We start from the raw sequence: 14,769 nt of genomic DNA on the forward strand, positions 1-14,769 counted from the left end.
ACCTGTGCTATCCCAGGTGAGGTACACATAATAGAAGAAAATGAATGTGCAAACTACTGGATCTCACCCAACCATCCCCTGGGAAGCAGGAATAGAGAACTAAAAAGTGTTTTAGTGAATGTCTTCAGAATACCTGTCCCACCCTGCAATGGGAGCCTGACTATACTTATTGAGATGGGTGACCCTGTGCAACCTAGGTCCAGGCTCAGTTGTCGAGGGGCAGACAATCAGGACAAGTGGAAGTTTGCTTCAGGGTTTTGCCTGGTCTGGAAAAGGTTTCTGCTGGCTGCAGGAAGAGGCGGTATCCTTCAGGAAATAGTTTGGGATCATTAGTGAGGTTTGTTTATTGCCAATGGTAAGCATACAGATTCCAGGGTGGGGTTAAAAAAAACCCATTGACACAGAATCTACACGGTTCCCAAAAGAATGCAGCAGGAGCAGCAAAATCTACTCAATCTGCCTCACCAACACAAAAAGATCCCTTAATTAGACTGAACGTTGGCTCGAAACTGACCTCGGAGACCTTCTACTTTTCTCAAAACTGCTACCAGCAGGTAAAGGAGTGGAAGCAGTTACATCTTTCAGGGTAATAAAGGGTTGGGTGTAATTGCTAGCCCTGACAGTGACATCCCCAGAATGGATGTGTTTTCAAAAAAAAAACAAACAACGAGCTTGTGTTTGAAATGTAGTTTCTAAATATTTGGCTGGGGCATGTGATAATCCAATTCCATCAGTGTTGAAGGTCGCTGATGCTAGGGAGTAGAGATCAGGCTCTCGCTCATTCCCAAGATCGATAATTTCATACAAAAAGCAATATCCAGCACCATCCTCCTAGCACCGGCCTCCACATGACACTAACCATCCCATACACTGCCCAACACCCATCCAACTAAAGCACGAAAGCCACCAACCAGTCGACTGATTGATACGGTCAATGTACAGTCTATTTTAGATGGTGTTTGTGCTGTTGGTCAACGCCCTTTAACCATTCGACTGAAATTTAGTTCATTTACTCTCCACTGACATAGAAATGGTTTCCAACCTTCACTTGGATTTCAGCTCAGCTCGTATTAGATGGGTTACTACTGAACTCACCCTTCCGCACAGTCTCCGGAACTCTCTGTGCTAAGTGACACAACAGAGTTACCAGCTTTTGGTGAGGAGTTTTAAAGTTAGTGACTATGGAGAACAAAGTGAGATTAATGCCTGTATCATGAAGATCTTAGAGCAACGTGACAGGATGTTCAATCTGGCTCGAGCAGAAACAGGCCATTTCTAAAAGACTGACCACTTACCAAAAAACCAGCCTTAGACAGGCTTGACCCAGTAACAGCTGACCAAGCTCACTCACTCCAGCAGGGTGCCATACAGTTGTTTAACCAGGAAGAGAGGGATAGAGGAAAGTTGAAACGAGAGAGAAGCACGCTAAGTTGAAGAACAGGAGGAATTGCAGATGATGGCGTAGCAAAGTTCAGCAGCAATTCTAGAAAGTGCAGTACATTATGAATATGTCTCATCTCATCTGAAAACCCATTCCTCATGGGTATCTTCACACAAGCTTTATCTAGTAGCAAAAAAAGGAATGTGAAAGCAGACTTCACAGATAACACCGTCTCAGTTCTCAGTGTTAAACTAACGTCTATGAACTGATTAAAATCTCTTCACATATTCACACCCCTCCCCCACCAAGACAGCCACAGGCTGGATACTCTGCTAGCTTGTACACAAGTCAGTGACACGTTCTATTAGTAACAAAACATTGGCTGAATGGATTTCCAATAGGCAACAGTAGCCAGGAGTTCTCACCATCTCTTTCGTTTAGTGGTTTCACCCATTCTTGCGCCACAAGGCTGTGAGCTCAAGTCCCAGTCAACAAAGACCTGAGCACACAGAACAGGTTGTCACTTCAGACCAGCACTGGGAGTGCTGCATTGGAACATGGTGGGGATTTTTAGGCAGATGTTACATCAAGACCGTGCACTCTCTCGGAAAGTGAAACACCTCTGGTCACTATTTTCAGGATGATCGGGAGTTTGGCCTCAGTCCCCTCAATGCTTACCCCTCAACGACTATCACTGAAGCAGATTTCCCTAGCTACTACCGCAGTGCTGTTTGTGGGATCTCGCTGCGCACAAATTGGTCTTAATAGCTTCCTAAACAGTAGCAACCTGTTTCAATAGATGTTGATTGGCTGTGAAAGTCTTTGGGAAGGCCTCCCATTCTCTTTTACCACCGATGGTGTGCTGCTGAGTCACTGGCAGGGTCCAGCACAGTACAGTCTAGTCCCAGACAAACTTACTGGTATAAAACATCAGCTCGGAGACACGTGGCTCAGCACTCCCAGACCCCAGTACTGTGAGCCCCACACTCAGAGCAGTCTCCTGCACAGGTTACTGGCTCAGAACAGAACAGTACAGTAACCATTAAGGATGATGTTGCATTTCAGGAAGGTTTGGCTACTCTCTAAAACTATTGGCTTCTCACTGATTAACTGCAGAGACATGGGACAGGCCTGCCTGGAGGCCTCCTTCACCAGTTTGAACCCACCCTTCCTTCCACTTCCCAAAGAAAAGGCCAATAATTAGCCACTGGTTTCTTTCTCTGGTTCAGATGAATTCATGGCAAGTGTTCTATTCCCTGGTCAGTGAAGTTTCCAATGAATTGGTTCAGATCCCACAGGCTGTTCTAGAACACAGCCTGGGCTGGCCTCCTTACTCGATAACCCCAAAAGCATTCATGTTCCTCACTGGGCAGGCAGTGTCACTGGACTATTAATCTAGAACACCAGGCTGTCACTCTGGAGATATGGGTTCAAATCCCATCATGGCAGTGGGCATGATCTGAGCTCAATAAAAATCTACAATGAAATTCTAAAGCTGACCACTGTCAATCGTTATAAAAAAATCCACCGGATTCATTAAGATCCTTTAGGGAAGGAAATCTGTTACCCTTACCTTGTCATGGATATTATTAAATTGGAGAGGGTGCATGGAAGATTCACCAGGATGCTTTCAGGACTGGAGGGTTTTGAGTTATACAGACAGGGCGGGACATTTCTCACTGGAGTGTAGCAGGTTGAGGGGCGACCTGGAGGTTTATAAAATCATGAGGGACATAGATGAGGTGAATAGCCAAGGCCTTTCCCTCAGGGTGGGGGGAGTTTAGAACTAGACAGCAAAATCTTAAGGTGAGAAGGGTAAGATTTAAAAGGGACCTGAGGGGTAATTTTTTTCAGAGGGTGGTTTGTGTATGGAACGAACTGCAAGAGGAAGTAGTAGATGCAGGTACAGTTACAGCGTTTAGAAGACACCTGGACAGCTACATGAATAGGAAAAGTTTGAAAGGATATGGGCTAATGGGAAACTTGGTTGGCATGGACGAATTGGGCGAAAGGGTCTGATCCCATGTTTTATGACCCGCAACTGTCTTCGGGGCAATAAATGATGGCTGAGCCAGTGATGATCTCATTGCACAAACAAATGAAGAAAGAAACTTTGAGAGGTTAATAGTCTAAAGAATGCCACAATTGAAACTAATACACAAGACAGACACAAAATTAGTTTCCATTTGGTGTGGGCTCTGTGTTATATTCCTAAAACAGTCCTGCCCTCTACTATAGAGAGTATACCCCCTGCTAGTCTGAAACACAACACATATTAACTGCCTTCCTCCAGGAAACAGGCCGGGCCTCAGAAAAACTATTCTAATCGGCACAGTGGCTCAGTGGTTAGCACTGCAGCCTCACAGTGCCAGGGACCCAGGTTCAATTCCAGCCTCTGGCGACCGTCTGTGTGGAGTTTGCACATTCTCCCAGCATCTGCGTGGGTTCCCTCCGGGTGCTCCGGTTTCCTCCTACAGTCCAAAAATGTGCAGAGTAGGTGGATTAGCAATGCTAAATTGTCCGTAGTGTTCAGAGGTGTGTGGGGTATAGGGGGGTGGGTCTGGGTGGGATTCTTCAAGGGGCGGTGTGGACTTGTTGGGCCGAAGGGCCTGTTTCCACACTGTAGGGAATCTAATCTCCAAGCATCAGTCAGGGATATGCAATGAACAGTCGGGAATGCAGGCTGTCCACTTTCAAACACCAATAACATTTACAACAAGGGACTGAGCCACCCCTACCATGTGACACTACTTTTGTAATGAGATATAAATATAATTGCTCAGAAGGTGGGAGATGCACTTTCCAGGTAAGTGTTTGTGTAAATACTCAAACACATTCCCCCATGGTGCATTATAGTGTAAATTTGAGTGCTGGATAAAAGCTGCAGAATGAATAACCAGGATAAGCTGTGAGATAGGAGAAAGACATGGGATTTGAAAAAAGGATGGTTGAGACATTCAGCAATAGTGATGGCCTCTGGTGAGGTGAATGGGTCTCCAACTACTCCAGACAACAAGTGCTCAAAACAGACAGCAATTGCAAAACTAAAAACAAAGCAATTTTTCTATCCAGCCTGTAATTTCATTGAATGAAAGAAATAGACTTTTCCTAATGACAGCTCATTGCAAAGTGTTGAACCATACCTTTCCCAATTCACTTGAGGGTGAGGGGTGATTAGCAGCTGTGGATTAATAGCAGACTGTTTCCAAAATGCTCACTATTTTCCTGCCTGGGTGTACTATCAGACTTCCCTCATTCCCAGGATCGGTCCACAGGATTCAGTGAAGTTGCTGACTTCTTCCAGATGCTGAAGACAATGATGATCTGGCAAGTGTTGAGGTCTGCAATGAATGTTACTTGTTCAGGAGTATTAGAATTAGGGTTGGACTGCAGCCGAACTGCATTTCAATCCAGCCTTGAAAATTCCAAAGGGTTGCCAGAATCAACATCAGTTAGGGAGGAGAGTTCCAGCTTTCACCTGGGCTGCATGTAAAGCAATTCCTCTTCCCACCCTGGAAGGAGCAGGCTCTAACTGAGATTGTGATCTCTATTCTGGTCCCCCCGGCAAACAAGTCCCCAGACACCAGCGTCACACCCTTAAAAACAGCTCAAATTGTGATACCTACACTGGGCCAGTCAGACTCTCTAATCTAATCTAGCCACCATGACTACTCTGTGTCCCAACTTTATTGTACCATGTTTACTTGATATTCCTCAGAGACAATTACTTCGCAATAAATCTGTCAGTCTGGAGCTTGAAGCTTTCAACTGGACATCAGCATCTGGAAGAAGTCAGCACCTTCACTGAATCCTATGGACTGATCCTGGGATGAAGGAAGTCTGACAGTGAGCCCAGGCAGTGAATGGATTTTCCAATGATCCTCAGCCTATACGGAGAACAATGCCAGAGCTAGCTCCTGGCTGCTCGTCCAGAGGAGACTGAGAGGGACTCTTGTGTCCCCTCTTTAGAGAGGGAAGCTGGGGATTGTGTTCACGCCAACAGCTTTGGGAATGTGCTGGGTTGGACTTCAGGCAAAGAGAGCATTGTATCATAATAACTAGGAGCAGAAACAGGCCATTCAGCCCATTGTATGGTGGAGCAGAGTCAATGAGGTCACAACTGATCTAATAATCTTCAATTCCACATTCCTGCCTTTTCTCTAAAACCTTCGATTCGTCTCACTGACTTAAATGTCAGCATTGAATACACTTAATGACCCAGCCTCAACAGCCCCCTGTGGTAGAAAAAATTCTACAGATTCACTCCCCTCAGTGGGAAGAAATTACTCCTCATCTCGGTCTTAAATGGGTGACTCCTAAAACTTGAGATTTTGCCTTCTTATCCTAGACTCTCTCACAAGGAGAAACAACCTTTCCACACCTAACCTGCAAAAGACACTAAAATCTAAGAATTAGGATGGCACGGTGGCTCAGTGATTAGCACTGCAGCCTCACAGCACCAGGGACCCACGTTCGATTCCAGCCTCGGGCAACTGTGTGGAGTTTGCACATTCTCCCCATGTCTGCGTGGGTTTCCTCTGGGTGCTCCGGTTTCCTCCCACAGTCCAAAGATGTGCAGGACAGGTGGATTGGCAATGCTAAATTGCCCGTAGTGTTCAGGGGTGTGTGGGTTATAGGGGGATGGGTCTGGGTGAGATGCTTCAAGGGGTGGTGTGCACTTGTTGGGCCAAAGGCCTGTTTCCACTGTAGGGAATCTAATCTTGTACATTTCAATAAGGTCTCCTCTCATTCTTCTAGACTCCAAGTACAGCCCAACTAACTCAACCTCTCCTCATGACACAGTCCATTTATACCTGGTATCAGCCTAGTGAACCTTCTCTGGACTTCCTCCAACACGATTACACCAATTTTTTTGATAAGGGCACCAAACTCATTTACAGTATTCCACCTATGGTCTAACTATTGCCTTGAAAAGTTTTAGCAAAACTCTAATTTTTGTACTCCTTTAAAATAATTTCATTGTAATTTCACTGTCCTATTAGCCCCTGAACTTGGATGCTACATGTTTGTGATTCATGGATCTGTTCTGTAGCTTTCTGCAGATTTTCCCTATTTTAAATAACATTCAGCTCCTTCATTCTACCTGCCAAAGTGCCTAACCTCACAATTCCCCACGTTATATTCCACCTCTCTATAAGCAGTTTTGTGCACTCACTCAACCTGTCTTTGTCCCTCTGCAAACTCTTTTGTGTCATTCACCAAACTGGCGACAGTACGTTCACCTTCCCCATCCAAGTTATTAATATGTATTGTAAATAATTGTGACCCCAGCATTGGTCCCTGTGGCACTTCCTAGTTACAAGCCGCCATCCTAACTATGCCTTCTATTAGTTACCCAACTCTATATCCATGCTAATACACCACCTCCAATACCAGGAGTTCTTATCTTGATTAAAGTATGGGACCATATGTCTTCTGAAAATCCAAACGTATTATATCACTGCTTCCCCCTTAAGGAGTAGGCCTAGTGCAGGGAAGTGGGACTAGTGTGAGTAGGAAGTTATGTTTGCTAGTACAGACCAGGTAGGCCAAAAGGCCTCTTCTGTATTATATGATTCTATTTATCCTGCTCAATTTCTCCTCAAAGAACTCTAGTAACTTTATCAGGCATGAAGTCCTCTTCATGAATCTATGCTAAATCTGCTTGTTCACATTATGTATTTCTAACTACTCTGTTAATACATCCTCTATAACGGATTCGAACATTTTCCCGATAACAGATGGTGAACTAACTGCTTTATAGTCACCCGTATTTTGTCTCCTTCCCTTTCTAAATAAAGATGTTACATGGGCAGTCTGCCAATCATTGAACATAGAACTGTGCAGCGCAGGAACAGGCCCTTCAGCCCAGTGTTGTGTAGAAAATAACACCAAATAAACTAATCCCTTCTGCCTGCCCTTGTCCATACCCCTCCATTCCCTGCATATTCATGTGCTTTATCCAGAAGTCCTTTAAACACCCCCATCATATTTACCTACACCACCACCCCTGGCAGTGCATTCCAGACTCCAGCCACTCTGTGAATTTACACCCCCCCCTCACCTTAAATGCACGCCCCCTAGTATTAGACCCTTTGGGACTTCTGCAAAATCTAAGGACTCCTGGAAATTACCTCCAATGCATCCCATTATCTCTGTAGCTACAGGAGACTTGCTGATCTTTAGCGCTTGCACTTTTCTCCCGGTGACAGTTACTGTATTTATTTTCTCTCCACCGTTTGCCCCTTGATTTAGTAATTTTGGAGTAGTCCATGTGATTGAATAGTTTACTAACACCCATCAGATGCTGGGGTGGGGGGAGAAGAATGGGTGTCAAGTGGAATAATAAACAGCGAGCCATTTCTAGAGCTGAATCACCAGGCGATATAGGTGGGGCAGGACGCCTTTATGGCCAACACACACCTCCCTCAAAATGGACGCCCAGTACAGGAAAGGAGAGAAATAGCAGCAACCATTGGACTGAGTGGCAGTAAAGGTGCACCAGCACTAACTGGGGTGAGCAGCATGAGTCAGCTTGATTCCGGAACCTGGAGAAAAGCTGAGTGTGGCCTGTCAAACTTCGCAGCCCACCCTCCACCTGAAATCACATGGAGAAAGTATCAGTGTGAAGCAGTCATGAGGTGGAAGAAACAACACTTTGTTGGGAGGGAACATTATTTGTTGAATAAAGGGCGGTGCAAGTTGTTTCGGCTGTAACAAGGTCAGCCAGCCGGACCTCTCAGAATGAGATCCCTGATTGGACCAGATTAATAGCCCCAATCAGGGAGCCCTGGCTGGCATATAAAAAGGATGACAGTGTCAGAGATACCAATTCTCTGGTACCTGACTCTGAAAGAGGCAATACTGAGGTCAAGGATTGTTCATATGTAAATGAAGGGTGACTTGGTGACATGATATTGACCTCTGCGGAGTTATTTCATAGGTTCAATAATTTTATTGCAATTAGGAAAGAGGATGCAGAGTAACTATTTATCCACTTGGTTTCTACAGGGATCACTAAGCTGGGGAATTGGTAATACTGACAGAAAACACCTGCTGAGTGAGGACAAGATCAGGCTAACTGTGATGTATCACAGAGTCAAGTATCTTGTTTATATTCAGAGAAACAGCAGGACTTATTGCTGATATTATTGTCATTCCTCACCACAGTCAGTAGTTGAGGGAGGACAGAACCAGTGAACTGACTTTCGCCTCATCTTTCCTGACACACAGCGTCAGTTTGGTCAGTTATTATCCCGCTCAGCTTTGCCTTCCGACCTGGAGACAGCTCAAGCGTTGATGGGTGTGTTTGTTTGGGGGGGGGGGGGGGGGAGCTGCTGATTTAGGGATAAAGAAATTCCTGGCAAGAGGGAGACCTCGTTTGGGTAGGGCCCAGAATGTGGAATTGCCCCCAATCTCTCTCAACACACTACAGCTCCTGGAGCAGTCTTCTAATCCCCTTTGGATTTACTTCCTGTAGGCTTTCACAGTTCAGGCACAGTCAGTGAACAGAAGGTCACAGATTGGGAGTGGGATCCCTCCATCTCAGGAGGGAATGCAACACGAAGGTTGTAACAGCCTGCATGCTGGGGAGAGGGATACAGTTAGTGGCTAGGGAGGAGAGATTGTAACAGGGACTTAAACCAACAACCTCTGTTTTCCCAATATTTATTTAAAGGGTTTGAATGACAATGTCTGATAGCTCAGTAATGGTGAAGGAGTTGAGAGAGGTGGTGCAGAGGCTGGATTCGCTGTGGTCAGTGTACACATGGAACTTGGGGCATCTCTCAGATGTTGTTGCTGAGCTGTTCCATACCCTGGCCCAAAACTATTTAGCACTTGATAAACTATGGGTTATTGGAAGAAAGCCATCTAGGATGTGTTAAAGGCAAACAGTGTTAAAAGGAATACTGACTGACTCTAGATAGGGCAAACAGAAAATCTGGCAGCCATTTGGCCCACTGTATCTATTCTAGGTGCAAAAGCCAATTAATCCCACCGGCCAGCACTTAACCCTTAGCTCTGCAGCATACAGCATCTCCAATTAGATAGTCAACATTTTTCTTAAAATTATGAGGCCATTGACCTAAACCATCCATTCAGGCAGTAAGTTCCAAGCACCACCGTCTGGGTGAAAAAGAATTCTCAAATCCCCTCTCCCTCCCCCAATCTCTCTACCAATGGCTTTAACTTTAAGCTCCCTGGGTACTGACCTCTCTGAATGACTTAATTGATATGGTCTGGTAGGTCGAAAACTTTTAGATACCAGAGTGTGTTTATTTAAAGAAAACTTCCAATGTGGAATTTATTGCCCCGAAGTGCAGTGGAGGCCGGGACGTTGGATGCCTTCAAGGCAGAGATCGACAAATTCTTGATCTCAGAAGGAAGCAAGGGCTATGGGGAGAGTGCAGGGAAGTGGAGTTGAAATGCCCATCAGCCATGATTTAAATGGCAGAGTGGACTTGATGGGCCGAATGGCCTTACTTCCATTTCTATGTCTTATGGTCTTAATGGAACTGGATCGTTCCTTCCTATTCACCTTCTCACTTTTACACACTGTGATAGATGCTATGTATGTGGACTTTGTCAAATACCTTTGTAAAGTTTCACATGAGGAAAACATGTTAAATTTGACCAAGTGTATACATTGGAGACATGTACCAGTCACTTAATGTTTATAGAGAGGTAAATCCTGCAGAGAGCGTAAGTGGAGCCTTAAGGGGGAACTGAATGACTTGATTGATATGGTCTGGTAGGTCGAAAACTTTTAGATACCAGAGTGTGTTTATTTAAAGAAAGCTTCCAATTTCCTAGGAGAAGTGGAGCTGCAGATTAGTGTGATACACTGGCACACATGGACATTTCAAAGTTCATGGCTGATCCATGCTGCAAATAGCACAGACAATCTCAAACCAGCTCTAAGAAACAGAAGCGCAGAATCCCTACAGTGTGAAAAGAGGCCATTTGGCCACTGACTCTGCCCAGTCCCACCGAAGAGCAACCCAACCACTCCCAGCCCCATACCCTATGCCCTCTGCATTCACACAGGCCAGTCCACCTAACGTGCACGTCTCTGCACATAATTTGATTTTTTTTTCTTTATTTATTCACAGGATGACGGTGTCAATGACTATGCGGCACTTATATTGCCCAGACGGCAGTTCAGAGCCAACCACATTGCTGAGAGTCTGGAGTTACATGTCGGCCAGACCAGGTAAAGGATATCAGAGATAATGGGAACTGCAGATGCTGGAGACTCCAAGACAATAAAATGTGAGGCTGGATGAACACAGCAGGCCAAGCAGCATCTCAGGAGCACAAATGATGAAGGGTCTAGGCCCGAAACGTCAGCTTTTGTGCTCCTGAGATGCTGCTTGGCCTGCTGTGTTCATCCAGCCTCACATTTTATTGTCCAGGTAAAGGATGGCAGTTTCCTTCCCTAAAGGACATTAGTGAACCAGATCGGTTTTTCCTGACAATTGGCAATGGATCATCATTTGATTCTTAATTCCAGTTATTTTATTTAATTCAAATTCCACCATCTGCTGTGGTGGGATTCGAACCCAGTTCCCCAGAACATTAACAGTCCAGTGATAATACCACTAGGCCATCGCCTCCCATTGTTGCCATAGTCCTAGAAGTCCACAGGGCCCATTACAGAGAGACAACCAGTGGTGGTTTAACCTGTTAGCATCACAGACCACATATCCACCTAACTTAACCCCTCAATCTGCTATATATCTGAAACATTGCATCCTTACTTTTATGTACCATTCCAATCTTAATAAAGAATGGCATCCTATTAGCCTTCTTGATTATGCACTTTACCTGCATTCCCATATTTTGTGAATCAGGTACCAGAAAGACCCAATCCTTCAGCACCTCAGAATTCTGTGGTAATAATCCTCTGCTTTATCATTCCTCCTGCCAAAATGATAAACTACACATTTCCTCACATTATGCTCAATGAACCCATCTATATCTATTGACAATTTCCTGGTCTGCTTCACAACATACTTTCTGGTCCCTGTTAGTATCTATGGCAAATTCAGAGACCATTTGCATCAGCTAAATCATTGATGTCAAATTCTGAGGTGTCAGCACAGATCCCTGTGGAACCGCCCCTTGTCACATCCTACCAATGTGAAGATGACCCATTTATGCATATTTGGAATTCTGTTAGCCAGGCTATCTTCAATCCTTGCTAATAATGTAAGCTTTGCTCCATCCAGTTCCTGCCTTGTGCTGTGGGACTGTCAAGTTCATTCTGTTATCCAAGTACAGTATGTCTAAGGACTCTCCTTTATTCATAACACAAGCTACTCCTTCAAAAGACCTCCATTAAATTGGTTAAACATGATTTCTCTAAGAAAGAGACAGCTGGAAACCTGTCCCCAAAAACCTGGCGATGATGGGGTTGAACTGTAGCTTTTGGACAGAGGTGGATAGATCATTGGAAGGTTATAGGTCATTAGATAAATGCTATCAAGGGGTGTGAGTAAGTTGGCAAAAGAAATGAGGTAGAAACCAACCACGAAATAGCAGCAGGCGGAGGCAGTGTTCCTACTGTCTCCCAACACAAAACAGATTGATTTAACACCTCTGAGTGTTGTTACTGTGTGAAAATTAGCTTTCTCTTCTCCATGTATTACCAAGCTGGTGACAATTCATATAAAAAATTACAGAAATGAAAATTTCTTAGATTTAACTTAAGGACCAATTTTCATTCAAAGATTACAATGTACAGCAATGTGTGTATTCAAAAGTCTCTACAAAGAACACCCTAGTGACACAGGTAAGCAGATCGAATGGAAGACAGCTTTTGTTCAGTTAGCAGCACTCCACCCCAGGGTCACAAAGGCCCAGGGTTTATGGCCCGTTCTGAAGCACCAGCGTAATCCAGTCTGACACTTCGTCATAACACAGTAGGTCCTCAAGCTGAAAAGGTTAAACCGCAAATTCCTCTTCCCACAGATAATGATCAACCTCTGATTAATTATAACACTTTTTGTTATTACTGAGGGGACACTGTAGTGTAGGATCTCTTGTTCCTGAACAACCATTTCGTTGTCTTTCATGTATAATGAAGATTCTTTGCCATCACTGGAAAAGCTAAAGAGAATCCTATGCAAAAAACACATAACAGCTTATGGTTCTTCTAACTGCGGTTTATGGCATTTTGCTGAGCACAGAAATATACTTCATGGCCTACGCTCCCATTAAATGTCAAAGTCACTCAATATCTACAGAGCAGACATGGGAGGATATTTCCCATTGTGGCTCAGGAATTCTAGAACCAGGGAATACAGTTTAAAAATAAGACATTCAAAACTTAATGAGGAGGGATTTCTTCCTTCAGAGAATGGTTACTCTTAGAAATTCTCTTCTCCAGAGAACAGTGGAGGCTAGATCATAGAATATATTCAAACTCGAGTCAGGCAGAATTTGACTGACAAAGGAAGTAAAGTTTGTGTGGGGAACTGCATTGGAGTTAAGGCTACACTTGATGTCACAGACCAGCAGGGTAGTTACACGGGCTGAAATGGACTCCTCCTATTTCTAATGTAGTGTGGTAGAATTTGAGAGATTTGATCAAACATAAGTGGGAAAAGACAGAAAATGTTGGAAATGCTCGCCCAATCAGGCAGCATCTGTCAAAAGAGTAATTTCAGGTCTATATTCTTTTCAGTTTCTGCAACATTCTGCTTTAATATAAATGCAAAGTTCTTTGTAGCTCAGTGACACACTTGAGTTGGATAACTGGGGATATGATGGACTCTGGTGCTGTACCCAGGGAGCACTGCACAATCAGATAGACACTGGGATGACATGTTAAAGCAATGCCCTTACACCATTATTTTGAAGTTTCCATGATGTCCTGTTCAGCATTTACTCCTCAAACCAATAACAGATTATCAGGTCATTATCGAACACCTTGTCTGAACGAGCTTGCTATGAGGAAATTGAAGGGAACTTCATCAGATGAAGAGAACCTAGAGATAGTGCGAACGTGAATTTAACACAGTGTAACCGCTACTGTATGTTTAAAAACCTTATACAGACTTTTGTAAGGTAGGTGCGGGTTTCTACAAATGGAAGATGATTTCTTCAAGAGACCAAATTAGCTTCCTGTTTCTAAATTTTCAAATTCACAGGGCAGTGGAGATTGGTTAAAATCTAGGCCCAGGCTCTTCTCAGTAACAACTTGTGAATCCACCTTCATGATGGGTGTTAACCAGTGTTTCAGTTACTTCGTGCATTGGGTTCAACACTTTTGTCAAAAGAAACAAAAACATACTATTATGAGGAGAAATATAAACAGACGACAGAGGAACCAGACAGCAAGAGAGAGTCCCAGTTTTATTTTCACACAAGGAAGTTGATCTAGAGTAACATGGAAGGAGGACAGGTGCAATTAGCCAATTCATTACAATCTTTTAGGCACTCGCCAAAGAGAGTAAAGATGTAAAATGAGCACCGAGGCAACACTGACAGCAGGAGAATGGAGCAGAAGATCAAAAGGTCATTTATAAAGAAGTCATATCATTGAGGGCGTGGTCTAACTCCTCGCTGATGGCTTTGTACTTCAGCTTCTGGGCATAAAGTTCATCTGGAGATGGAGGGACAGAGGGCAGAGGGCAACCAGGAGTGCCCGAGTGATAATGATGGAAAGAAATCATGTGATGATGGAATGAACATGAGGTTCCGTGAAAATAAAATCAATGATAAAGGTGAGGTGAAAAGAAACGATGGAAACAACAGAAAAAAAAAGGAGAGAGAGAAATTATTGGAATAAAATCAAAGCAAAAGAAACAAGACATCTCAAGATGACATCAAAATAGTTTCTGACATTGGTTAAAAAAGTTAGGGAATTAAATTCAAATGTGATGGTGTGGTAGCCGCACAGATTTGTTGCTTAGACAATGTCTTAAGTTGAAGACAGGTCTATGCAAACACTCGTGGCAAAGGTACACACTGCTTCTACAAATGTTTTGTCACACCAAATGCCTTAATACAGGATGTCCCAAGTGGGGAAGGGGGAGCAAGGCCACAAGTAGATCCTCAAGGTGAAATTTGGGGATGCAAGGAAGCAATGGTCGTCACAGAAGTCCTCTCCCACTCCCAACAGATTCTTCTCTCCCATTCCCTGCTTTCATGGGCCTCTTCCCCTTCTCCCTCTGCCTGACAATTCTCACTCAGGGGTGGCAACAACTGGACAAGGCTGAAATGGGGACACAGAACCATTTGGGAAGGATCTGCTCTAGGATCTGGACTCAGCCCATCAGAGTAACTAGGTCTGCTCATAGCCCTCACAGCAGGGCACATTGCAGCTTCAGTGAGTCTGTGGGATTTGGACTCCAACATCTGATTGGTTTGGTTCTTTAACA

The 14,769-nt window shown here is 44.1% G+C and overlaps 1 protein-coding gene across 6 annotated transcripts in view; it reads right to left on the reverse strand.

Annotated features, from left to right (window-relative positions):
* The window catches only part of LOC125465803 (tropomyosin alpha-3 chain), an 86,444-nt gene that overhangs the window by 3,294 nt on the left and 68,381 nt on the right, over positions 1 to 14,769 (reverse strand). For 2 of the 6 annotated variants that reach the window (XM_048559665.2, XM_048559666.2), the window contains one exon: positions 1,296 to 1,564. The exons of 2 other annotated variants lie outside the window; for them this stretch is intronic. In XM_048559665.2, coding sequence (XP_048415622.1) covers positions 1,344 to 1,564 — 221 coding nt within the window. In that variant the 3' untranslated portion in view covers positions 1,296 to 1,343. Of the gene's footprint in view, positions 1 to 1,295; positions 1,565 to 13,722; positions 13,992 to 14,769 lie in introns of those variants that run through there. 2 more of the 6 variants (XM_048559668.2, XM_048559671.2) reach the window with 1 other exon arrangement.

Source organism: Stegostoma tigrinum, chromosome 30 (genome assembly GCF_030684315.1).
Source record: "Stegostoma tigrinum isolate sSteTig4 chromosome 30, sSteTig4.hap1, whole genome shotgun sequence".
NCBI lineage: Eukaryota > Metazoa > Chordata > Chondrichthyes > Orectolobiformes > Stegostomatidae > Stegostoma > Stegostoma tigrinum.